This window comes from Hemiscyllium ocellatum, chromosome 37 (genome assembly GCF_020745735.1).
Source record: "Hemiscyllium ocellatum isolate sHemOce1 chromosome 37, sHemOce1.pat.X.cur, whole genome shotgun sequence".
Lineage (NCBI taxonomy): Eukaryota > Metazoa > Chordata > Chondrichthyes > Orectolobiformes > Hemiscylliidae > Hemiscyllium > Hemiscyllium ocellatum.
Window position 1 is genome coordinate 29,645,727 of NC_083437.1, and position 27,921 is coordinate 29,673,647.

At 40.3% G+C, this 27,921-nt stretch overlaps 1 protein-coding gene across 1 annotated transcript in view; it reads left to right on the top strand.

The window, feature by feature from the left end:
- The window catches only part of camta1a (calmodulin binding transcription activator 1a), a 1,231,004-nt gene that overhangs the window by 942,672 nt on the left and 260,411 nt on the right, over positions 1–27,921 (top strand). The window contains exon 5 of the mRNA XM_060851985.1: positions 16,078–16,149. Coding sequence (XP_060707968.1) covers positions 16,078–16,149 — 72 coding nt within the window. The remainder of the gene's footprint in view (positions 1–16,077; positions 16,150–27,921) is intronic.

Genomic DNA, 27,921 nt, shown 5'->3' on the forward strand with positions numbered 1-27,921 from the left:
CCTACATTTACAGCCTGAACTACATTACAAATGTTCATTGTAAGATGGTGAAAAGTGCTATAGAAATGCCAATCTTTCATTGATTTTGTTTATTGCCAGTGAAGACAATGTTTGTGTCTCTTGGTAGAAGTTGATCAGAATTGACCAGTTTGCACCTAATGCATGTCTAGCAAAATTTCTAAAAAAACGTAGAGGGGACAGTGTTGACATTGGACTAGGCTAGGAGGCAGTTTAGCACTGTTACTTTGTCCACATGGAAATAACACTTCAGCCAAAATATAAAGGATAACCACTTAGGCAAGGTAGTAAAGAATGGTACAATGTATTCAGTGTACTAATATGAAGAGGGAAGTGATTCACCTGAAGCAAATCATCCTGGGTCTTTCCCAATACTCTATTGGCACATCTGTCATTTATCTTTCAGGGCTGAAATGTAGTGCAAAGGAAGGATTTTATCAACTTTTTAAAAAGAGCTGGACAGAATACTTCTCATTAAGTAAGCTTGTTTAACTCATAACTTCATTTGATTCTTCATAACTACTGACTGTAGACTCCCATTTATGCAGCATCTTGAATGTAGTAAAATGGCCCAAGGCATTTCACAGGAGGATAGATCAAACAAAATTGGACACCGAGCACTTATGGAAATAGAAGGAAAGAGCTGGTGAGAGTGCGACTAACTTGATTGCTCTTTGAAAGAAACAACATAGATTTGATGTGCCCAACGCTCTCTGTGCTGTACTATTCTTTGTTTGGGACAGGTGGCCAAAAGCTTGGTTGATGAGTCAGGTTTTAAGGAACATCTTAATTGAGTAAAGAGAAAGCGATGGAAAGGTTTAGGGATGAAATTCCACTGATTGGGTATCAGGCAGCTGAAAGGATGACTACAAATTGTGGAACAAGAAAAATCAGGAAGGGGCAAGTTGCCAGATTAGAAGCGGTGCAGAGATCTCACAACATCTCAGATATTATCGAATTACAGAGAGTAAGAATTTCCAACCGAAAAGTAGGTGATTCAACCCAACAAGTCTGTGTAGATGTTTATGTTCCCTATTTATTATGGCCTATCATCATATGCTTCTATTTCTTTCTCCCTCACCTAATTATCTAGGTTTGCCTGAAGTGTATCTGTGCTCATCTCTATTCTCTGTGCTAGAGAGTTCTTGTTCTAACCACTTTGATGGAGCTCTCGAAATCCACGGTATTAGTTACCCAGTTCTACAGTTGGCTGCAGCAATGAGGTTGATTTCTCCATTTACATTCACCTGAGAGGATGAACATCTGAGGGTCTGCTTACCATCTCATCTGAGGGATCAGACCTTCAACAATGTACAGTCTCTCATCATTGCCTGGTACTGTCAGCCTATGTTATACATTGAAGCCTTTCTTGGAATCCATTCTAACTTGGAGGTGAGAGGGCTACCAGCAGAGTTAATTGACTCAGATAGGATGGGATATAGAGAGTTTTGACCAAGGAGAGCAAATGTGAAGTTTTAAAATATTTATTAAATCAGAAAAACAAAAATCAAAGATTAATGTACCTGTTCAATGGAAAGTAATGGAGTCTGATGATAACTGTTCAATTATGTATGAATTCAAATCTTTTTCAAACCCAAATGTTCTAAGAGACTTCTGTTGTTGTTCAAATATTTGATGTATTTCAGATGTCTGATGGCATGAGACATTGATTTGGAGGCACCAGTTATACTTAATAGCCTTTCACCTGTGATCTTCTGGCTGTCTCTTTTATGTTGGTCTTAGCAATGAGGATGTGAGGTCCAGAATTTATTGCTTTGGGCCAATCAGATTAAAAAGACATATTTCCCCATAAAACAACTTGATATTCACTTATCTCAATGTTGGACGACATCATTCAGACCCTTTGCCCAATTCCTATACAATTGAGATGGTAAACCAAGGTCATATCTGTTCTGTCAGGAGAACATAAATGATCCCATTTTAGGTTCTGTTTTGAAGACAAGCAAGGCATTTCTTTCAAGTATCCTGACCTATATTTATTAAAAACAGGTTATTTGGTATTATCATGTTGCTCCTTTTGAGATCTTGCTGTGCCACATATTTTATATTGCAACAATGAATGTACTTTGAAAGCACTTGATTGGCTGGGAAGTGCATTGGGACATATTGAGGTTGTGAACGACATTATATAAATGCAAGTCTTTTTGTTCACATTTAAATTTAGCGCACTCACCTGGTTATGCTGTTTGCTGCTCTGTACAGTTCATCAATTTATTAGCTTTTTCTTAGTTATATAACTTACCACACAGTATACCTCTAAGAGCAAATCTTAGATGCCATAGCTGATTATGAGTTTGAGGATATATCAATGCATTATAAACAAAGCCCAATGTGGGAAATTGTGATGATGAATATGATGTGAGAAGTAGGTGTGCCAGTTTTAGGAAGTTTCCATTTTAGAGATAGGAAGAGGAGAAGACTAGCCAGCCTGTTGAACCTCTTCTGCCATTAAATTAGATCATGCCTGATCTGTACCTCATTCCTTCTACCAGTGTGAATTAGTATCTTTTCATACCTATGCCTAACCAAATTCAATTGATTTCAGCTTTGAAATTTTCAATTGGCAACAGTTTGTGTTGTGCTTCCTGAAACACCCTTGAGTGACCTAGCTCTAATTTTAAAGTTAAGACCCCTTCTCCTCGATTCTTTTCATTACAGGAAATAAAACATTTCACTCTTTCCAGTCATTCACCTCCTTAAGTCATTTTCTATACCTCAATTAAGTCAGTCCATCATCTTCTGTGTGATTTGTCCTCATAATTTAACCCTTTTAAATCCTCATATCATTTTAGCAAATTTTGGCCACATGTTTCCAGGAGCAATACATCCTTCCTGAATTGTGCTTCCCAGAATAGAGCACAGAACTCCAAATGCAAAGTATTTTCATGTTTTGGTATCCCCTTAGGATTGTTTTACTTTCCCTTATTATTATCATTTCTTACATTACAATAGTGACTAAACATTTAAAAAGAAAAGGTACTCCATTGATTGTAAAGCACTTTGGGATATCCTAAAGTCGAGAAAGGCATTTTTGTAATCATAATCTTTGAGTTTCTTTCATAATTCAATACACTTCTCATCAATTGGTGTAATGGACACATCCTTGATACCACAGAAGAACTGCTAGAGGAAGCACATTTCCATAATATTCACATCACGTACATAAGCATTAAATCACTCTATAGACTGTGCTTTGTACTGTGCATTCATTTTGTCTCCATTTTCAGCTTTTCCTTCTCTCTTCAAGGTGTTACTATTGATTAAAGCTTTGTGATGGCTTGCCTATTGAAAATGTAAAATAATCAGATTAAGGTTTAGCAATAAATACCTCAGGCAGATACAAATTCAAGTCATTCTTTTGAAATGATTCTGGAAGTGGTTTAAGATTGGTTTAACAAATGAGTTCAGTGTAGGAGTGGGGAGAGAGAGAAATCAATGTCAGCTTCTTTTGATGCCTTTTGACTGCAGCACTTGTGGCAGAATTGATTTGAATTCCTTCAGATGTTCCTTGAAATGTCTATATTGACACTGGGTTTTCATTGCCCAAGATGAATGAGACAATCAGATTGAGCAGAATTCTGAGTCACTGAATGGGCAATGGTTCAATAGTACACAGGGAAGGATGGAGAGAAATCTGGGCAGATTCTATCTCACAGAACATAGCAGTTGAATGGGGCACTGAGACTCAGTGAAGGAGGCCACAGGGTGACTGGTATAGGATTGAAAAATGCCACATGGATAGAATGGGAAAGGTGTAGTTCTGAGATTGGAATTGAACTGTGTTTGGAGTCCAAATTAATAGAACCTCATCTCTTAAATGAATAATAGATTCATTTGATAACAGCCTGAATTAGAAATGCCATTCAGTTCTTAGAAGAAGAATTGACGAGTGTATGCTGTGTGATCACTGCATGCTTGGTGTTATTATCTTTCCTGTACCATACAGAATTGTATAGGTTGAATTAAAATCTGAATATCTTCTGTTTTATTGAGCCCAAGCTGTGCATTCTTTGTTTGTCATACTGTACTTGAATCATCTGACCAACTTGTAGCTCACTCCTACCTCCTATTTTATATGTAAACCCCTCAATTTGATTATGGCTCGTAACATTTTCCAGATTTCTATTATTCTATATATAAATTTTCTAACTCCCTTGATTAGCTTCCAGTCTGTTTCTCACTCCCAGGTATCTATTGTTCTATAATTAAACCATGAATATTTACTTCAAGCATCAAATAAAATTTTAACATCACAGCAGGAGCACTGAACCGCTTCAGCCTATTTTGAGCTTTGGGAGAAACTATCAAAATACACTTTAAAAATGTTTGCTGTTTTAATTCCTAGTTTGGGAGGGGAGATAACTGAGATAATGGAAGGAAGAACACGAATGAATTGTTACTCCTCACAGCAACTTCATGGTCATAGCAGTTAGTGAAAAATCCCTTGCTTTGGTTGATAGGAACCCCATGAAAAATCAAAATATGCAAACTTAGCCCATGTCTGGAGATTTGTGACCTGAAAAGAGAGTTCTGTACCGCCCAAGCTGGCTCTCATGGAGAGTATTAAATATTAAAATTGCAACGCTCTCAATTTCTGCTTGAGTTGCAGACCTGTCAAGCTGCATGCTTCTGGCACCACTTGCATGGGTTTTTTACGACTTCTTTTTGTGTGAAATTTGTGCTCATCAAGGTTAGCGATGTTAATGCTGGGAATGGAACACTTTCTATTTTCAGCACCTGACGTCAGCATCAAGCAGTCAAGGTTAGGGACAGAGTAAATCTCTTTCTGCTAACATTCCCAGGGCAAGTACAGCACTAGTTAGCTGCAGAGCAAAGCTCCCTTTTAGGACCACAAAGAGGAGTAATTTCTTCATTGTTACAACAGTGGAATTCTCTACCACAAGCTATCAATGCTCAGTCATTGAATATATTCAAGTCAGAGATTTTTTGGGGGGTATGAAAGAAATCAGGAGATTTGAGGATAGTGCAGATATTTGACACATGGCTGTGGTAGAACATAAGCCATAATTTTATCAAATGGTAGTATTAAACTGAGCTGAAAATGTGTTGCTGGAAAAGCGCAGCAGGTCAGGCAGCATCCAAGGAACAGGAGATTCGACGTTTGGGGCATAAGCCCTTCTTCAGGAATGAAGCCCTTCCTGAAGAAGGGCTTATGCCTGTAATGTCGAATCTCCTGTTCCTTGGATGCTGCCTGACCTGCTGCGCTTTTCCAGCAACACATTTTCAGCTCTGATCTCCAGCATCTGCAAGCCTCATTTTCTCCTCGAAGATATTAAACTGAGCTGCCAAATATACTGCTTCTTTTCTGATTTTTTTATGTTCTTAGAATGAAGCTCCCCCTACACTGACCTATCAAACAATTACTAAGAATGTATCTCTACTTTTGTAGTTTACAAGTAATATATTTAAGTACTTAGACCATTTGATTTTTGTTTTGCACAGTTAAAGAGTGTTATGGACCAGACCAACCCCCGCAAAAATATTGTAAGGAGATAGCCTAAACCCGAAGTTTTATATTTATTTTGAGTCAAGTGTAAGTTACTGTGTTCCAGATGGAATTCAATTGGTCCACCACTAGGTTTTAATCAAATAAAGTTTATTCTTACCACACAGTTAAAATACAAATAAAAGACAAATTGGCATAACTTTAACTCTACTGAAGTACTTAACATGATAATGTATTATTTAGCCGCTCGCCATCAACTGTACCAATATGGGCAGGTCCCACAAACGCACCCTTTGGCAACCATGCAATTGCAAAACAGTTATGGTTCTCACATGCTGCCGCTCTCCAGTGCAGAAGAAAGAAAACAAAATCTGCCCCTTTTGAATTTTGAGAAGAAGCCTCACTGCCTAAGACTTCACTCCAGCAGCCAGGATTCAAGGTTTTAGCTCAGCACCCAGCAGCAATCTTCTACTAATTAAAAGCAAAACTAAAAACCTTCCTGGGTCTGTGTAAGCCCTGACCACATCCAGGCATGATTATTTTGTCTCAATAAAAAAAACCCAGGGAGAACTCAAAAGCTGTTTAACAACTGCCTGCCTGAGCTACACATTTGCTTACCACTGTGGCAACCCCTTCTGCAAGAAAAGCAGCACAGAATCTCTCTTAAAGGCACAGTCATGTCACAAGAGGCAGACATGCCTGTGCTGTGCAGTGAGTTTCCACATGGTTCTGCAGCTTGGGGCCACATTAGTCCCTGGCAAGTGCAGAACAAATTAGATACAAAGTAAAGATTGTGTCCTACTAAACTACCCAAGCCTCAGTCTCAGAAAAGGTATTGTTGTTTGTAGACCTCATCCTCATCTCACAAATAAAAATATAAAGGAATGCACTGAAATGTGAAAGAAATCATAAACATGTCAAATCTGAGTGGAGCTTAAACTCAAGATATTCTGATTCAGAGGCAAGCATGCTACCCATTGACACATGTTGCATGCATGCATGGACCCTCTATCAGCTGACAGAGATTTCCCTACATTATTCAGACTTTGTAAAATCCAAGTTTGGTGCCATATGATTATAAACCTTCCAATTGTCTCATTCTGTCTTGCTGTTTTCAGCCCTTGGACTGAGCAACACCAGAAGCTTTGGGTCTTCAGCAGTTAACTGCCACATTCAAGCCTAAAATAGTCCTAATAAAAATGCAATACTTCATTGCTAATAGCTCAAAGATTTTTTTCATTATGCTAATGTTTGTTAAATTTGATGGACATACTGGTACTGTTTTGAATTGGTAATAAATGTATGAGTAACTTGAGACCATATCAGAGCACCTATTGCTTCAGTAATTGTTATCGTAATAAAAGTATTTTTGATCTATGCCAAATGGATGTGTTTTAAATAAGGTACAGATATTTTTTGATGCCTCCTAATGTGTTATCACACCATGACAGGGAACAGGATGTGCTTTTTTTTAATATGACATATGTCACAAGATGTTATGCTGTGATATGACAGAATGTCACACCAGAAGCATAATCACTTTGTGCCTTTTTTTCTTTGAACCTAAGTCTGCTAAACATTATTAAAATAATTAAGTTTGGAATAGAATGGGATAATATAACAAAGTGAAACATTTCCGTGTGTTGTTGAGAGAACCTGTTAAATGAATTAGATTCGTAGCGACATAAAGTTCCATTTAACCTGGTTCTCCTAGAAGTTGGCAATAAGACGAAGGCTCCTTCTCAGTTCAGCTGGCAACTGCCTCTTGTGGAACAGGGTCATTCAGACACTGAGGCAGGGTGAACTGACTGTTTATGTCTGAGGTAGCACTTGGCCTCCTGTTATAAGCCATAGTGCCCTTGAGCTGGGGAGGTGTAAAATCATAGACAGGATTCCCAAAATTACCATATCCCTATTGGCTGATCTGTCCTGGAGAGTGCCTGTACATCTAGAGGGTGGGATTGTGCTTAATTGTGTCACCTCAATGGTTAAGTAATTTTTTGGCGCTCAGTTTCTAGTCTTATACATAAAGATTAATTGGGGACCAGATGGTGGCCGACAACTGTGGAACTGTACCTTAGCGTGTATCAGTATGGTACAAAAAGAAGACACTATACATGTCCATTCCGCAGTTAATTAGACTAGCATACAGAACCCACTTCATCTCCCTCATTCCTTAACTTTCTTGCAAATTAGTAGTGTATTAGGAATCTGATCAGATACTTTCTTAAATGTTTCGGTTGGTACAACATGGCTGTTTGGCAGTAAAATTATGTTTGATTTAATTCCTTTGGAATCATAACTGTGTGGTTATATATTATCCTGTTATTGTACCCTGTAGTTATATTGCACCCAGAAGCTATAATCCTATACTTGCAGTAAAACTAGGTACTATAACTTAATTTATATTGCAAGATAAATCAGAAAGTGCTGGAAATATTCATCAGGTCCAGTAGCGTTTGTGAAGAGAGAAGTAGTTAATGTTTTGAAACAAATATGACTTTATAGGCTTTCCAGCACTTCCTGTCTGTATTTCAGATTTACAGGATCTGCACATTTTACGTCTATTTGTATTGTACCTGGGTACTATGAACTATAAAAAGAAAGACCAAGCTTTTATTTATGTAGCATCTTTCATACACTGATGTCCCATAATGCTTTACAGCCAATTAATCCCTTTAAATTGTAATCTCTGCTGTGATGAAAGAAATCACCTACATTGTAATCAATGTGTGTACAGCAGGGTTCCATACATTGCAATGAGATAAATTACCAGATAATCAGTATTTGTGATGTTGGTTGGGGAATGTTTACTTGCTAAAGCACTGGGGACAACACCCATGCTGTTCTTCAAAATAGTGGCATGGAATGTTTTATATCCATCCAAGAAAGCAGATAGAGGTTTGGTTTAAAATCATTCTCTTTGTTCTGCAGTGGATCTGAACCCAACACCATCTAACCTATAATTAACAATATATCTCTATAGTGCTATAGTATGGTAGATATTTTGCACTACTTGGTAGGGCACTCTTGGTTAGTACAACATTATCTCTCAATTGCACGTAAGAAATGTGCTGCTCTCAGCCTCTATGCTACTGAGGTGGGCTGTGAGATAGCATTGCTAGGTTTTGTCAGGACCTGCCTAACCCTATCTTTTCACAGAGTTGTCAGGAATCTAGAATTCTGTACCTGAAGGGATAGAGCTGATACCATACATAATTTTAAAAAGGAGTTGAACAGATAGTTGAGGATGAAAAATTTATAGTTGCAAAGACAAAAATCTGGGGTTTGAACTAAACATGGCAGTTCTTTCCACAAGATGGCACAGGTGGAATGGACTGAATGCCCTGTTTCAGTCACTCTGTAAGTTACTATGATCTGCAAATTTATCTGAGTGTTACCTTTTTGAGAGTAACAATTGTGACATCTAGGTCCTTATTGATCTGTGGCCTTGTGAACATCCCACTGGTGTGTTTGGGTCTGTCGGATTTTGGTCAGGGGCCACCCCCATTTGGCTGCAAAGTGTGGCAGGATTTCCCAGCAGAAAGAGCCGAGAAACCACAGGTATCTGAGAGAGCAGCCGAGCTGTCACACTTGGAGCCACTTCACACTTACTCTGCTAATCAGGCAGCCTGTTAAATCCTATTAATTAATAAATATTTCCTGCTGCTTTCCCCAGAAAGAAAATGCAATAAATTTTAAATTCTTAACCTAATTAATTTGGCCTGTGTTAAACAGTTGCTTGTATCAATGGCTAAAAGTCAAATAAAGAGAAATCAAATAAAGTTCACATGAAAAATGAGTAACAGGAAAAAGCTAGGGAACCAGTGGACAGTGATTGATAGGAAATTAAAGCCTGTCTCCATAGTCACTGACTCTGGTCTCTTCTCTTCACGATTTCTAATACGACACGATTTGATGGATGTTCATGTTGACAAACACTAATTCTAAATTAATTGTGTGTCCAAAACAGGACGGTTTAACATTGAACTGTGATGGAAGTGGTGAGAATTGTCAGGAGGCATAGTAGATCCAATGAGGGTCATTCTCTTTTACACTCACTTCGACATCACCAACCCACCTTCTCATCATTTCCCTCGATTCCTTCTCTCTGACTCTGCCCATAAATATGTCAAATTGACTCTGAGATATATTTTCTAATTGACCTTTTCAGAGATGTTACACGCATCTCTGAAGCAGGTGGGACTTGAACCCAGGGTAGGCTGAGGGATAGTGGTAGAGATCCTACCACTGTGCCACACGAGGGCCTCTCAGACATACTGTCAGCCTCAATGAACTTGACTGGTACCTTACTGACCAACTTGCTCATTCACTGGTTCTCATTCTACTCATTTCAGCCTAATTTTCATTCATACAGTAATCCGGTGGTTATAGAAGAAGAAAAACTTGCATTTATGTAGCACCTTTCATGATCTCAGAATGGTGCAAAACGTTTTATAGTTGATGAAATGCAGGTGGAGTTCTTACATATAAACAGCTTGAACTCTCCTCTGAACATTAGAACTTCCAAAATAACATAGCACTCTCTTCCTTATATGGAACTGGGAATGTCAGCTTATGTTTTCCGCTCAGTTCTCTGGAATGGGGATTTGAAAAAAATATCTTCTGACAAAGGCGAGAATGTTATCCAGTAGCCATAAGTTAATGACCCAAACATTGTCAGCTCAGAGCACACCATTTCATGCTGAAAATTAATTAATATGCAAAGCCTTTGTGAGCCAGTGCTCAAGTGCCCATTACTCCAGTTACTGGCCAGCCTCAATGGAGCTTTTTAAGCTTCATCCTTTTATTGGCCTCATAACATTCTTAGCTTTTTCTAACACCTAAAGTCAGCTTCATTCCTTCTCTCCATATTCTCACAAGGGCAATTATATATTTCTTATGATCTTCTGCCTATTCTTGGGTTACAGTTCAGCTGCTGACATTGTTTGTTTGTCTGGTTGTTTGTAGAATGTAGGGATAGGAAGACTCAATGACTTCATGGTTCAAGCAGTGACTTTCATTAGAATCAATTCCAGGTCCAGTTGATGGGATAAAGGTATCATAGCAGTGGTGAGAGATTCTGTAAAGTGCACATAGATAGTGGCAATGTAATTCTTAGTCAATATGTGTCCATACTTCTCCCTGATTTACCACTAATGAAGAAATACATTGGGTGATTACAGAATGAGTAATAAAACACAAATTGTTGCATTAGTGCCTGAGATTTTTAAAAATGTGTTCATAGGATGCAGACATGACTGGCGAGGCCTGTATTTATTATCTATCCCTAATTGACCTGGAGAAGATGGTGGTGAGCTGGCTTGGTAAACCACTGCAGTCCTTGGGATGTAGGATCACCTACAGTGCTGTTCAGAGGAGAGTTTCATGATTTTGCCCCAGTGACAATGAAGAAATGGTAATATACTTTCAAGTCAGGAAAGCATGTGGTTTGGAAGAGAGTTTGTAGATGGTGCTATTCACATATATCTCCTGCCTTGTCCTTCTTAGTTGTGGAGACCATAATTTGGAAAGTGCTGTTGGAGGAACTCTGGTAAGGTTCTGCAGTGCTTCTTTTAGATGGCAAACACCGCTGCCTCTGTGTGTCAGTGATGAAGAGAATGAATGGTGAAGGTAGTGGATGGGGTGCCATTCAAGGGAACTGCTTTGCCTGAACAGTGTTAAGCTACTTGAGTGGTGTTGGAGCTGTACTTATCCAGGCAAGTGAATAATATTCCATCGCACTCCATCCTTGTCGGTGATGGACAGCTTTGGGGAGAAGTAGATGAGGTACTTTCTGCAGAATTCCTAGCCTTTGTCTTGTTCTTGTAGCTACAGTATTTATATGGCTGGTCCAGTTCAGTTTCAGATCAATGGGAAGCCCGAGGATAATCATCGTGGGGGAGAAGATGGTTACTTCTTGGCACTTTTGTGGTGCAAATGTTTCTTGCAACTTATTAGGGCCAAGCCTGAATGTTGTGTACGTCTTACTGCTTATGGACATTGATTGCTTCAGTATTTGAGGGGTTGGGAATGGTTAAGAGCCTTGTGCTGTTATCAACACCCATCTCCACTTCTGTCTTTATGATGGAAGAAAGATAAATGATGAAGCAGCTGAAAATGGTTGGGTAAGGGCATTGCCCTGAGGAACTCCTACTGTGATTTCCTGGGACTGAGATGATTGACTTCCATCAACCACAACCATTTTTCTTTTTGCCAAGTATGTATACAACTAACAGACAGTTATCTCTTCATTCATAATTGACTTCAGTTGCCAGCACTGTGTGATATTGTACTTGATCAAATGCTGATAGTTGTAAGTTGATCTCAGGGTGCAGTGTTGAAGGGCATAGGTACCGTGTAAGTGGATCAGAGATGGGTCATGAGGTTACTTAGAGGCTGGCGTATGTGAGATGCCAATGTCAATAGATGTGAGATGCATGTGGCCAGAGCCTGTGGCGGGTTTCCTAAGATGTTGGTGCCCAATGTCCAACATGGCGGTCCATTGGGGCAAGTGATGAGCTGAGGTTTCTAGGTACCAGTTCTGACTCCAAGTTGAGAATTCTTGTTATCTAGTCTACTCGCAGCAGGTGATAGGACAGAAAGCTGCATATTAATGAGGCAAGATGTGCAGTTAATAAGGTTGTTAACAAGTAATGACCCCCTTAAGAAGCAACTCTTGCCTTCACACCCACAGCTTCATTAAAAAATACAGCAAGGTGCTCCCAAATATCGAGATAGGCCTCCCTGGACTTCTCACACATTTCTGTCACATTTCCTGCCATAACTCACATCATTCCAAGCGCTATAGGATTCTGCCTCTAGTCTCTTTCTGTGCAACAAATATACTTCTAAAGAAATAATACTTTTACAGAACAACCTTCAAAGTGTGTTGCTTTGACAAAGGCCCTAGAGTGACCTGACTGAAACATGGTGTTACACACAGACAAGTTAAACTCTGACAGCAATGAAAGATGTCCACTGATATGGTACAGCGGGCAGTAATCATCTGCCTATTTTGACAATGACAGAACCTAAACTATAAGATATTATATTTCAAAGCATTCAGAGTGAATTATAACTTCCAATATATTCTGGATTTAAAGGGGTAAACTTTTTACTTAATTTCTTTGCATGTGTACAACTTTCCCTTTCCAGTTTGCTGGTCTATAATGGGAACAGATTCACAGCTGGCAGCTACCTTTAGGTATCTCACCCACATAGTAATACTTCATGTGAATCTAATGGCATGGGATAATGTGACCAGTCTAATAATCCTGAGGACTGTTGAGTGGTGTGAAGTATGTTAATAGGGTAGGATAAAGTAAAGCAGGAGGAGACTCCTGTGGATCATAAATACTAATGTAGACCTGTCCAGTTGAATAGCTTGTTTCTGAACTGTAATTCTATGTGATGATTTGCTTGTTTAAATCCCACCGTAGCTAATTTGAAATTAAATTGAATAACTGGTAATTCACGGAATAAAATTGACCATGAACTGAGGTTGTTGTAAAAGCCCAACTAATAAAAGAACAGACATAGTTACTGCAGGAGGACAGCAAGAAAGTGAGAGGAATACATTTCAACTTCTGAAACACTTGTAGAAACTGACTTGTCTTTGTGGAATACCCATTGATGAAAGAGAAATGTCCACCCATGTTTAGAAGTCTTTTCAGAAGATATAATATTCAGCTTATTTCCTTTCCTCATCTCAGGAATAACTTGTGTCTCAAGTTTTGAAACCTTAGTACTTCTACTTTAACAAGAATGATCTGTTACATCTGAATGAAAACATGGCTTAATTTCAACGCTAGCCACTCTGAAGAGCTCAGTTAGGTCTTCAGAAATATGTACCACCTTTTCCCAAGTAACATCATCAAAACTGTAGGACAAATATAAATAACTTGTCCATCAGATTCAACTTGTATTACCTTCCTAGTTGCACAATGCAATGGCACAGAATTGTTGACTAATCACAAGTCAGTCTCTGGCTATTAGTCTACAATAGACCCAAACATGAGACAAAGAAAACCCCATAGCCAGAGAACTGTAGAAATCATAGTTTCAAATTCAATTATTCCTCCCCAGAAAGTTACACTCAGTGCATGTCATAGAGTCACGCAGCACAGAATCAGACCCTTCAGTCCAACCAGTCAGTTCCAAACATAATCCCAAACTAAATTAGTCCCTCCTGCCTGCTCCTGGCCCATATCCCTCCAAACCTTTCCTGTTCATGAACTTATCCAAATGCCTTTTAAAAATTGTAATTATGCCCACATCCACCACTTCCTCATCTTCAAAATTATTCACATGCTGTATTCCAAAATATTATTTATGAAAACAATCTATCTCATTTGTCATTCATTGAATCAACATTAAGAGCTGTGTTAAGAAGTTGCAGTATCTTTGAAATGTTGTGAGTAGGCTGTGCATGTCAAATGAGACATTGGCCCTTGTAAGGATGGATTCCTTACTGGATCCCTAATCTCCTTCAGTTCACTCCATTGATTTGCTGTTTCTTATCTAGATTCTGGAAGTCACTCCTCCTTCCTTTCTTGTTGGTGCATTAGCTAGAGTATCTCTTGAGCATCAGAATCAACTTTGTTTGTCCTGAATTAGGAAAAGAAAGATCTATATGACAGAAAAACCCTGCCCGTGACTATCCATGATCTGTAGGTATGTAAGACTACAGAAGAGATTTGATGAGGACAGTGGTGATGATGTAATGTATGTAGACTTCCAACTGGCATTTGATAGTGTTGCACAACAGACTTGTGAGCAAATTTATAGCTCTCAGACATAAATTTAGCTTACTGGCAGGAAACAGGAAGCAGTGTTTAATGTTTGCTTTTTGGGCTGGAGGATGGTTTATTGTAAAGTGCCCCTGGAGTCAGTGATCTTTGGCATACAGAGCATAGTTTCAAAATTTGCAGAAAATCTAAAACTAGGAAGCAGTACAAACTTGAAGCACGTATTGAACTTCAAAATAGTATGTTGGTAAAATGGGCAGAGAAATGAAAGATCTATCATTCTATGAGGTTCCACGTCGTATAATGTTGAGTGATTCATTTTTGAACAAAGATCATTTAGCAACAATATAAATAAAGAGCATAGTTCTAAAGTGAGTGCAGGAGAAGAAAAACTTGGTTCTATCTGTGCATAAGACCATAAGACATAGGAGCAGAAATTAGGCCATTCGGCCCATCAAGTATGCTCTGCCATTCAATCAGCCAACAGATTTTTCAACCCTATTTTCCTGCTTTCTCCCTGTAATTTTTCATCCCCTTGGCAATCAAGAATGTATCTATCTCTGTTTTAAATATACTCAATGACCTGGCCCCCATAGCTTTCTGTGGCAATGAATTCCATAGATTCGCCATTCTCTGGCTAAAGTGGTTTTCCTTTATGACCGTTCTAAAAGATCTTCCCTTTACATTAAGGCTGTGCCCTCGGGTCCTCATCTTTCCTGCCAATAGAAGCATTTTCCCAACGTCCACTCTGTCCAGGCCGTTCTGTATTCTGTAAGTTTCAATTAGATCCCGTCTGATCCTTCTAAATTCCATTGAGTATAGTCCAGAGTCCTCAAATGTTCCTCATATGTTCAGCCTTTCATTCCTGGGATCATTCTCGTGAACCTCCTCTAGACCTGTGCCAGGGCATAAGTCAAAGGTGGAAGAACAGGTTCAGAAAGAATTTCATAGAGCACACAACACCCTAGGCTTTATTAGTAAGGGTGTAGGGCACAAGGAGATTATGTTAAACTTGTACAAGACAATGATTCAACCTCCAATTTTTTAGGAAGAATGTGCAAGCCTCAGGGACATTGCAGAAAAGATTCAAAAGAATGATTTCAGGGATTAAAAAAAAATCCAGATAGAACGATAGTTTGGAGAAGTTGGGTCTCTCTTCCTTGCAGAAGTCAAAGCTGAGAGGAGATTTGACAAGAAACATTCAAAGGGGATTGGACAGAGTAGGTCAGGAGAAACTTATCTTTCACATAAGTTTCGAGGAGAGGGCACAGATTTAAACAATTAACAAAAGAAGCAAAAGAAAAACAGGGAGAATCGTTTTCACATGGTAGGTGGTTAGGATGTTGAATGCATTGCCTGCGAGTGTAGTGAAAGCAGGCTCATTCACAGCATTCTGAAGGGAATTTGTTGTTTTTTGAAAAGGATGATCATGTAGGTTTGCAGGAAAAGGCAAAGATATGGCACTAGTTGAATTGCTCATTTGGAGAACCAAAGCAAAAATGATGGGCTGAATGGCCTTCTGCAATCATGCTGTAGTTTCAAGTCTCATATATAAAGGGTACTCCCACAAGCCCATGTGTCTGATAAGGGGTCAGGCTCAAGGGAGCACATATCAGAGATATGGTAACAACTCTTCAGACAGAATTCCCTGCTGGAAGAATGCATCACAAAATTACCCCATAAAGAAGAGTCATTCCAGTTGAAGTTGGTATAAATCAGCTCTTTAAAGAAAAGAGACAAACATTTGAAGAAACATATGTAACAGCACAGCATTGAATCTAACCACAGGAAATCTCAGTCATTTGTATTTTTTCTTCACAGTGTCTATATGGCTGCTACGTCCATTCCTCTATTATCCCCACTTTCCATCGGAGGTGCTATTGGCTTCTTCAGGTAAGAAATAATTTGGTATTATTTTATAAATCAATAAGAAATAACTGATAGAAAAGCTAACATGTACAGCATTCAATGTGTTGGGTGTCTCTGTGGTCTCCCATTGTCATGTTTCTTATTACACTTTATTTATATCAGAGCTTGTTAATGCACTATTTTGCAATTGCCTGTTATATCTAGTGGATCAACTATATACTGGTGGCCTCTGTCCAATGAAAGTACATTAATTAGTTCATCTGCCTATCAAACCTGAGTTTTCACCCACAAACAAAGAACGCTAAAAAAAACTCAGCAATTCAGGCAGCATGAAGAAAACGAGTTGACATTTCAGGTCAAGATGACCTCTTGTCCATTGAAAAGTAAATTGGCCCAAAACATTAATTCTATTTCTCTCCATAGGTGTTACCTGACTTGCTGTGTCTTTTTTCTGGCTTTTGTCTTTATTTCATATTTTTGGCATCTTTAGTATTTTACTTTTTTGTTGAGTTTGAACTTGTTTTGTGTTAGCGATACATTTTCCTTTGGAAGACCACTGCCAAGTACCTGGACTCCAATCCTCCTTACCTTCCTTTCTTCTCTATTCCACTATTATTTCTCACCCTTCCCCTCTTTCCTCCCCTCCCCTTTCCCCATCTCCTCTTCTCCTGTCTACTGCCTTTCTATCTTTATACCCACCCCTCCATCTCATGTATTCTCTCGCCTCTCCTCCGCTTGCCCCTCTTTTCCTTTCTCCAGTCCTTTCCACTCCCTCTTCTGCTGGTGTCTCCTTATTTCACCTTTTTCTCTCTTGGACTATTCCTCACCTCTCCTAACCTAACTTCTTCTGCCCTCCTCTTCACCTCCCTCTTTCTCTGTACCAGTGCCTTCCACCTTTGCTGAGTTTAGAACGTCCCAGAAAGCCTGTCCTCAATGTGTTTGTTATAGGTGTTGATTTACTGGGACTGGGGATTTGATTCCATTCCTGTGTGACATTTGAAGTATTAGGAAGCAGTGCACAAGTCACAGCCCAAGTCAGCTATTAACTGTTTTGTCTCAGTGCTGCTTCCAAGCCTTGTTTGAGGATAAAGGGGCTTTCTCTTTCTCCAGGACAGCCTGCGGTTCCCCTGCTATGTTCTATACATTTCAAATATCTGCACAGAGTAGATCAATTCAGATGAAATCAGCTAGTTTATAATGAGGCCCTTTTGGCACCACCAGGACGGACATGATCAATAATGAAGGCAGCAGAGAGTGCAGCAACAATAAAATAATACAAACTGCAGACAAACAAAGGAAATAAATAATTTAGCAGAGTAAATGGCCTCACAATAAGAATAAATGCAAAAACACAGCCTGCTTTGAGACGTATTTAACAAGGGGAAACCATCATGAGGATAATGATGATCATTTCTTGGTTTGGCTGGACTTATTGCAATGATCGAGGGCACATATTTAAGGTAATTGGCAAAAGAACCAGAGGTGGCACAGTATTTTATCTTTGCACAACCAGTAGTTAAGATTTGGAATGCATATCTGATAAGGTGATGGAAAGAGATTTAAACAGCCTTCAAGAGGGAATTGAATAAATACTTGAAAGAGAAAAGAATTCCAGAGCTACAGGGAAAGAGCAAGATAGTAAAATTAATCGGATTGCTCCTTGAAAGAGTCAGGGCAGATTTGATGGGCTGAATGGTCTCCAGCTAAACTGTGTTACTGCATGATTCTATGAAACTGGGAAGCAAGCAGAAAGGAAAATGCAGAAGATCGATTTGTCATCAGTTGAATTAAAGCTGTGTTTCAGTGGGACTTTGAGGAGAAGACTATATTTGAGGTGCTGGTACCAATTTTACAGACACTGCATTTAAAGGGTTTATCTCTGTTGGCCGAATGGGTAAGTACTCTGGTACTCAGCCACACAGCTGAGGATGATCGCTTGTTTTACTTGTTGAACTAGCCTCTCCCATGCCAGAAATAATGAAGAAAGCTCAGAATGTGGCAGGAGAAAAGGTCACACAGATTGCCTACCTTTAATTGCAATTTCACTAGAAAGGGAGCTTGGGAATGTGCAAGGACAAAGATAGGGTAAACCAGAGGAGAGAACATGACCTGAGCTCAATGCAGTGAGGATGTAGGGAGGAAGAATATTGTCTTATCCGTTCGTAGGATCTGTGAGCATCGCTAGTACCATCAACATTTGTTATCCTTGGTTAATTGCCATTGAACTGAGTGACTTATGTTATGGGCAGTTAATACCGAACAAAATTTCAGTGAGTCTGGAGGTGCATGTAATGGCAGACCAGGTAGGGATGGCAACTTCCTTTCCTTAAAGAGTATTAATGAACCAGATGGGTTTTTATAACAATGGATGATAGCTTTATGGTCACCATCACTCCAGCTAGCTTCAGTTCCAGAGTTTTTGAAGAGTAATTCAGGCTAGACAGAAGATGATGTAACTGCTGGATTGATTTTAACTGCAGACAGCCCGTCATAAGTTAAAATCAAGCTGTGGCCAATTCCCTAATCCATGTTGATGTCTTGGAGCCAGGGATTTATGGAAATGTTTCAACGAATGAGCCGACTCACTTGCTGCAAGAAGTGAACAGAACAACAAATCTGAGTCTGTCTGGCAGATTGGCTCCTTAATGTTAGGAGCAATGCATGACTCCAATGCCATACACTTCGACCAGTGTCTTCAAGCAAATCACTTTCAGCAGGAGAAAAGAAATTCAATCATGGAGCGACGAAAATGGAATTTGAAGATGGCTGTTCAGAGGTTGGAGGTCAGCTGTGAGGAGAGGCAAAACCTCTCACCTGCTTTTACACCATCTGCTCTTTTGGCTGTTTTTCAAATTTTACTTGGCAGGTTGTCCAAAAGGAGACTTTAGTGAGTCGTTAACAATAATCAGATAGGAGAGAAATGTGAGGCGAGCGCAGCTGATTAAAAGTGACAGCTTTTATTATTGATATGGGACTAAGTTTAGAGAAAGTATGTGAAGAACATTCTGGAAAATCAATTTGCACAGGCTTTGACCATTGACTTTAATAGACAGCAGACTGGAATAATCTTTTCAAAAATAAAGAAATAAATGAAACTGCTTTTTCTTAAACTGTGCCAATAGTTAAGTTGATAAGCTTGCAGGTCTGAGTGGTGCTTTACCTTGGGGAATTGGGCCATAGTTCTACACTGCCCTCCAGTGTTTACTGAGTTCAGTGATCTCTCTTCCTCTCTTCTTGCTTCATCCATAAGAGACCATTAGACATAGGAATGGAGGTAAGGCCATTCGGCCCATCAAGTCATCTCTGCCATTTACTCATAACTGATAGGCATTTCAGCTCCACTTACCCACACTCTCCCCGTAGCCCCTAATCCCGTTGACTACAACATCCCTTTGAAATGACCTCTATACCTCCTCCCTTGATTCGCATGCTTTTACCAACTAGCCCACATGCTCTGGGTTTCTTCTGTAAGAATCCCTGCCACTTTTTTGCCTTCCCTCAAGACCATCCTCCATCATTTCAATCAATTATTTGAATGTCCCTGCCTTTCCATATGTCTCCTCGTTTGGCCTAGAATTTGGTTTATTCCTTGCACTCCCATGAAGTGCCATTAAAATGTTATTTCTCTTACCTTCTGACATTCGACTATTGCCAGTTGTAGTGTGTGCTAAACTGAGCTCTGAGCCGTCTTTTCTACGACATAAAGAATGGAGTCTTATGGCAGCACTAGATCTTGGGTACTTGCTGGAGAGCTAGCAAGAGCCCCATGTTATCTCTTTTTCAAAAGGCCTGCCGTATCTTGTGCCTCTCAGGCACATAACCTGACAGTGAATGATCTTCCCTGGATCAAGGACCCTAGGGACGGAGGTCCTGCCCCCGGGAACTCTTCTGTCCTCAGCATGCCACCAGGAAGATGGTGGCAATACCAGTACCACAAATGCATGAGACCTCAGATTGAGGAGGAAAGCAGAAAGGAGATTGTAGGGGACTGTGAGTATAGAGGACTCAGTGGACCCTTCTCCTTCTCGAGGCTGGACCCTTCTTCCTCTCAATGAGGGTCCAACTACTCCCCCACAGGAGCCCTGAAAAAAACATACTGCTGGGCTTATAACAGTGAGTGTGGTTATGGTGTCTTAGTGATATTAACTGCCCGCGTAAGGGCCTTAATTGGTGCCACCTTAGGAAGGGATGGGGTCCTTCCTGTCTGATTAAATGCCACACCTGCTACCAAATGTGCCATAGGAAAATAGGAAAATAGAAAATATTTTTCCCTTGTTAACTAACTAATGACTGCTGCCAGAATGTGCAGATGTAGGAAAGGGACAGTCAGGCATTGCTGTCCACCTTCACAGACCAGACACAATCATGAAAGCTCAGTCAAAGTGGCAGGGAGCTCTGGGCACTCCATGTAGCAGGTTAGGCCAGGAATCTTCACCCTGACTCAGCAGCAGCCCAGAAACATCTCTCAAAAAATATGCTTTAAAAAAAAACAACTTTGATTCTGGTCCCACACTGACAGACTGATTGACTCTTCAAGAGGCTTCAATTAACCTCCAATTACCTTTGGAAGAGCAAGTGAGAAAACTTGTCATTTGCACAAACAAACGTGAATCACCCAAAGAGGAGAAAGTGAGGTCTGCAGATGCTGGAGATCAGTGCTGAAAATATGTTGCTGCAAAAGTGCAGCAGGTCAGGCAGCATCCAAGGAACAGGAAATTCGACGTTTCAGGCATAAGCCCTTCATCAGGAATCTGCCCGAAACGTCGAATTTCCTGTTCCTTGGATGCTGCCTGACCTGCTTCGCTTTTCTATGAATCACCCAAATACAATCATAAAAACGTAAACACTGAGCAAGACATACATACAGTTGCAAACATACACAGACAGGACACACAAAAACATAAATAAGTATATACAGATAATCTTAAATGGAAACTGCTGGGGAAACTCAGGAGCTCTGGCAGCAACTGGTATTAGAGGTATTAGAACCCTCACTGATTTTCCATTATTTTAATTTTTATTCTTTTGTTAATTTTGAATTGCAAGCTCAAACTGAGCTGTGAACTTTAGGACAGCTTGTGGTAAAAGGAAAAGAACAGACCAGTTGAGACTAGTCAGGTTTTTTTTGGTTTGTGAGGGCAGACCTGGAGGCTAAATGCAGGCTAAGCCTTGATGATAAAAGTTCTAATAGACAGAGAAGAGCATTGTGATTAAACAGATAGCTGAAGTTGGCTGTTAACAAGTTCAGTACCTGGGAATTGGTTCCAGCAAGTCTGGAAGAGACCCTTGTTTACACAGATGGCAGTTGTTGAATGGTAATTGAAGGCTGTAGAAGAGTTGATCAGTCTATCAGTGTGGGACTAGAATCAAAGTTTTTTTGAGGTATATTTTGAGAGATGATTCTGGGCTGCTGTTGAGATAGCATGAGGATTTGAAAGCTCCTTGCCTAACCTGTTACACCAGTTTCCGCAAGCCCAAAGAGTAGAAAACTGAGTTAGAGTCTTTGCTTGGGTAACCCTGATCAATTTTTCGAGTAAAGCAGCTGAGGAGTCCACATGTATATCTGTGAAATAATGCATCGTAAAAGCCATTGAAGTAATCTTACCAATTTTGTTATTTTCTATTATTTATCTCTAAACTGTGTTTGTTTGTCTATCTTTTGTGTGAATAGGGGCTGAAAACAAATGTCTCAGGTTTAAAACACATACAGTAATGAACTTACTGTGTTTAGTTTTCTCTCTGCTAAAGTTATTGGATATCTGAAAGAATGTTAAGATTTTGTTGAAGATACAAAACTAGTGTCGGGAAATTAGTTAATCGTCAAGTCTGGGATTTGTTTACAAAAGTCTGGTTAGGAACCGTTGGAGTGACTATTTGGGGGTCTTCAGTGGTTTAATTTTACTGTGTTGTGAATTTTGAAGTAGGAAGGGTGATTTGCTTCGGCTATCTGTTTCCATGTTGTAACAAGGCAGAAAAGCAGAGTTAACGTTTCAAGTCCAGTGACCCTTCATCAGGACTGAAAATAGCCAGGAAAGGGTGTTGCTAATGCTGATAATGGAGTGGGAAAGGTGAAAAAGTACATAGAAATAGTGCCCAGAGAGAGAGGAGATTAAGAAGGGATACACAAATAAAGATAGCCGAGAGAGAAGTAAACATTGGGTAAAGTGCTGACAAGAAGGGCAAATGGTTGAAAATGAATTGCCTCTGTTGGGAGCAATGCAGACAAGCTAAAGTATGGGGGGTTGGGGGTTGGGAACCAAACATAGAGGGAAGAGAAGAGTGAGAGGTGGACCAGGTGAACATGACAATAAGGTAGAAATTGGAAACAAACCTTTTGCTTCCAATTCCACCCACCCTCACCTCCACCTGGTTCATCCCCAATTGTTCCCTTCCCTTCCTCAACATCTCTGTTTCCATTCTGGGGAGTAAGCAGTCACCGATAACCATTACAAACCCACTGATTCACAGTTACCTTGACTATAAATCTTCACACACTACTTCCTGTCAGGACTCTGTTTCATTCTCACTGTTTCTGCATCTCAATCACACATGTTCTGACAATGTCACTTCCACAGGGGGCCTCAAAAATGTCCATCTTTTTCCCTCCAGTGAGGGCTCTGCGCCACTGTGGTTGACAGGGCTCTCAGCCATGTCTCATCCATGTCCCACACTTCTACCCTCACCCCTTCCTTTCCCTCCCACTACAATGATATATCCCTCGATCCTCACTTCTACCCACCAACCTCCATATCCATCGGTTCAAAAGCCACATTTTCACTGCCTCCAGCAGGATGCCACCAAGTATTCCCCTTATGTACCTTGTCAGCATTCCATAGGGACTGTTCCCTCCAGGACATCTTAGTCTGCTCCTATTACATTCCCATGACCTGCACAGCACCTTCCTATGCAATTGCTGAAGATGCAACACTTGCCTGTTTACCTCCTCACTATCTAAGGATCCAGACAAATCTTCCAAGTGAAGCAACAATTTGCCTGCTCTTCAATCAATTTAGTCTATTGTAGTCATTGGTCAGTGTGGTCTCCTCTACACTGGAGAGATAAAACACAGATGGGGGTCGCTGCTTTGTGAACACCAGTGCCCTAAGCACTTGCTGCAGTCCTCCAGCAAGGCTTATATTCTACCCAGATATCTTTGAGAAGCCAGGGCTTAACATTGAGTTTAACAAATTCAGAATGTGAATACCTTTCTTTACGCACTTTACTCTTTCCTTCCTTCTAAGTCCTATCTTGTATAGGTTACCCCCAGCAATGCTAACCCATTTTCAATCAATTACACTTCTTCTTAACATTCTACTCAGCATTTATCTTTTTCAGTTAGCTTCTTGTTTGCTTATCTCTTCCATTTTTCTTTCTCCCCTTTCTCCCATCTCCATGTATTCTATTCACCCTGTCCCTACCCTGTCATCAGCATAAATACCACCTTTCCCAGCGATTTTCAGTTCTGACAAAGGGTCATTAAACTCGAAAAGTGAACTCTGTTTTTCCCTCTACAGCTACTGCCAGAACTGTTGAGTTTCTCCAGCTCTTTCTGTTTTTTTTTCAGATTTCCAGTATCTGCAGTTCTTTGTTTTTAATCTCAGACAAATGTAGACCTCTGGACACATGGACAATGGCGATTAGAGTCACTTGAGGCAGTTAGAGACTGAGATGAGAGATTTTATGGTTCAATGGAAAAAAGATGTACAGTCATTGCATGGCATCCATCATCTGTGCCACACTTACGAAGTACATGGTAGAATGCATTTATACACACAATACACATAGATACGCAGGCAGGCACCAGTGGACTTAAGCGACTTGTATACACAAAGGCAGACACAATTGGATGCACACACGAGTGCTGAAATGATGTCTTTAAATATTTAACATTTTGAGACTGTTGTTGGCTCCTCAGTCACTGAATGACAATGAATGTGGTTGACTCCTGATTAAAGTGCATGGCTGATTTAACAAGAAAAGTTCTCCACGGATCAGGATTTCAGTTCCATGTTTTCATCTTCTGTTTTTATCCTAGTGACAAGCAGGCAGGTTCGTACCTCAATTTTAACAATACTGGTTCTGGCTCTAAAGCCCCTTAAGATTACAAAGCTTCTGTAGGATCTCTCTCCGCAGCTGTTTGAATCAGAGAATCGTAATGGAGTTTGTCACACAGAGCTCTCAGATCTCATGATTCTACAACCATTAAAATCAACAATCACGAGATGTAAGATGAAAGCCGGGATAAAATTAAAAGTTAAGCTAAACTTATATTGAATCATAGCTAGACCACACTTAAGAATACTGCATGCAATCCTGATTGTAATGCTATTATAAAAATGTAGCAGCACTAGAGAATGGTGCAGGGCTTTACAAAAATGATATCAGAAATGTGACCGTATACTTACCAGGCCAGGAATGACAGGCCATTAAAAAAAAAGTTTGAGAAGTGAGGTACCTGCTGGCCTTGTCCTTCTATATAGTACTGGTTATGGGTTTGGAAGATCTGTCAAAGGAGCTTTGGCCAATTTCTGCAGTCCATCTGTGATTGATACATACTGCTGCTACTGAGTATCAATGGTGGAGGAACTGAATGTTTGTGGATGTGTTGCCGATCATGTTGTCCTGGATGGTGTCAAGCTTCGTGAGTGTTGTTGGAGCTGTTGTCATTCATAGAGGGGGGTGTATCCATCACATCGCTGACTTGTGCATTTCAGATGTTGGATAGGCTTTGGGTGATTTACTTGAGGCCATATTCTGTCCTGCTCTTGCAGCTACAGTATTTATAAGGCTAACCCAGTTCAATTTCTGGTCAGTAGTAACCCCCAGCACCTTGATTCAGTGTTGGTAATTCCATTAATAATTAGATTATCTCTTATTGGAAATGGTCATTGCCTGGTATTTCTGTGGCACAAATATTACTTGCAACATTTCAGCCCAAGCCTAGATATTGTCCAGGTCTTGCTTTATTCGAACATGTACTGCTTCAAATCTGATGGGTCACGAACGGTGCCAAACATGGTACTAGTATTGGTGAACATCCCCACTTCTGGCTTTGTGATGGAGAGAAGATTGTTGATGAAGTAACTGGAGATGGTTTGGCTGAGGACACTATTTTGGGGAACTTCTACAGAGATGTGCTCAACCCGAGATGACTGATATCCAACAACCACAACTATCTTGGGTTGTCCCAGGTATGACTCCAACCAACAGACTCCAGAATCCCCCTCTCCAATTTCAAATGACTTGAGTTTTGCTTGATGCCACATTTGTTCAAATGATGCCTTGATATGAACAATAATCACTCTCCCAATCTCTGGAATTCAGGTCTTCTGTCCATTTTTGAACCAAGGCTGGAATGAAGTCAGCAGCTGACTGACATAATCCAAACTGGGCAACACTGAGCAGGTTACTGCTGAACAGCTGTTGCTTAATAGGATTGTTGCTGACACGTTCCATCACTTCACTGATGATCGAAAGTAGATTGATGAGGCAGTGATTGGCTGGGCTGGATGTGTCCTCATTTGTGTGTCTAGGCATTCTTAGGCAATTGTGCTGGAACAGCTTGGCTAAGGTAGCGAGATTAGAGTGGTGCTGGAAAAGCACAGCAGGTCAGGCAGCATTCGCGGAGCAGGAATATTGACATTTCGAGCAAAGCTCTTCATTAGGAATGAGGCTTTGCCTGAAACGTCGATTTTCCTGCACCTTGGATGCTGCCTGACCTGCTGTGCTTTTCCAGCACCACGCTAATTTTGACTTGAATCTCCAGCATCTGCAGTACCCAGTTCTGCCTTGGCTAGAGTAGTGGCAAGTTCTGAAGCAAATGTCTTCAGCAGTTTTGTCAGAGTGTTGTCAGAGCCCATAGCCTTTGCCATATCCAGTGCCACCAAAATCATTCACCCATGTAGAGTGAATTGAATTGACTGAAGACTGGTATCTCTGATGCTGGGGGCTTCTGTAGGAGGCTGAGATGGCTCATCCACTCAACACTTCTGGCTGATGATAGTTGCAAATGCTTTAGCCTTAATGTTTTGCACTGAAATGCTGGGCTCCCCCAACATTGAGGATGTGGATATTTGTGGAGCTTCCTCCTCCACCTCCTCCTCCTCCTCCTCTTAGTCAGTTGTTTAATTGTTTACTGTCATTCACGACTGGATGTGACATGATACAGAGCTTAGATCTGATCTGTTGGTTGTGAAATTGCTTAACCCTGTCTATCAGTTGCTACTGTTTGGCATTCAAGCATTCCTGTTACTTGCTTCATCAGGCTTTCAACTAATTTTTAGGGATGCTTCCTGACCTGTCCTCCTGCACTCTTCATTGAACCAGGTTTATGGTAATGATGGAGTGGGGAATCTCCTGGGCTATGTGGTTGCAGATTATGTTGATCCATGATTCTGCTGCTATTGCAGATGGCCCACAGTGTAGATGCCCTGTTTCGGATTTGCTAGATCAGTTCAAAGTCCATCCCATTTAGAACGGTGATACTGCTTTATAACACAATACTGCTTAATACGAAGATGGGACCTTATCTCTGTAAGGACTATGTCTGGGTCACTCTTGGTTACAGCAGATTGGTAAGTTTGAGGTTGAGCATGTTTTCTTTCTTGTTAGTTCCCTCACCACCTGTTGCAAACCTACTCTAGTAGCCATTTCCTTTAGGACTTGACCAGCTTGATCAGTAGTGCCTCTGCCGAGCCACTGTTAGTGATAGACAGTGAAATCCCTGACCGAGGTTTGTTCTGTCCCCATACCACACTCAGTGCTTTCTCCAAGTGTTGTTCAACATGAAGGGGCACTGATTATTACCTGAACATTTCACATTTTTTCACTATGTTCCATGGTATCCAGCGTCAATGTTGAGGATGTCCAGGGAAACTCCTTTCCAACTGCAGACTACTGTGCCGCCACTTTCTGCTGGAAAAGGACTTAGCCAGGGATTGTGATGGTAGTGTCTGGGATATTGTAGGTATGATTATGACAGCATGACTGTGTTGCTTGACTAGTCTCCCATAATTGGCATTCTGTCTCCTCTGGACAGCTCTCCCAATTTTGGCACTCCACACCAACTCCCAACGCCCCTTATTTTGCCACTGTCATTTCGGGTGCCTTGATTGATGCCAGGTGCACTGTGTAGTTTCATTTCTCTTTTGAGACTTGTTGGCAATTATTACAACTGAGTAGCTTACTCAGCCATTTCAAAGGGCAGTTAAGAGACAACCACACTGCTGTGGAAAGTCGCATGTAGGCCAGACAAGGTAAAGATAGCAGTTTAATTCTTTAAAGGACATTAATGAACCAGATGGGTTTTCTGACAATTGAAATGCCATTATACTTTTAATTCTAGATTTTTATTGGATTCAAATTCCACTATTGACCATGGCAGGATTCGAACTCACGTCCCCAAAACATTACCTGTGTCTCTGAGTAATAGTACAGCAATTGTCTCCCATTTCGTCTTCCATTCCTTGTTGCCATAGAAATAAACAGATTATAAAATAGTTTTGTCACTTTGCAAATTGCTTTGGTATTATTTCTTAAATCAGGCATTTGATGTATATTTTTCAAGAAGACAAGAATAGACAAAGCTTCCTCACAAGCTTTGTTCCAATTCTTTTGAAGAGCAAAAGGCATAATTTTCACTCCAGCTTCACATTATTGATGCTGTGTGCTTTAAGATTTTGACACTAAAAGCTTTCTGTTGTACTGGGTGTAAAAGAGATATGACAGGGCAATAAAATGTAAAATGAGTAGCATTCATATGAAATGCCAACGTTTGTTTCTCCAGATACGATTTTC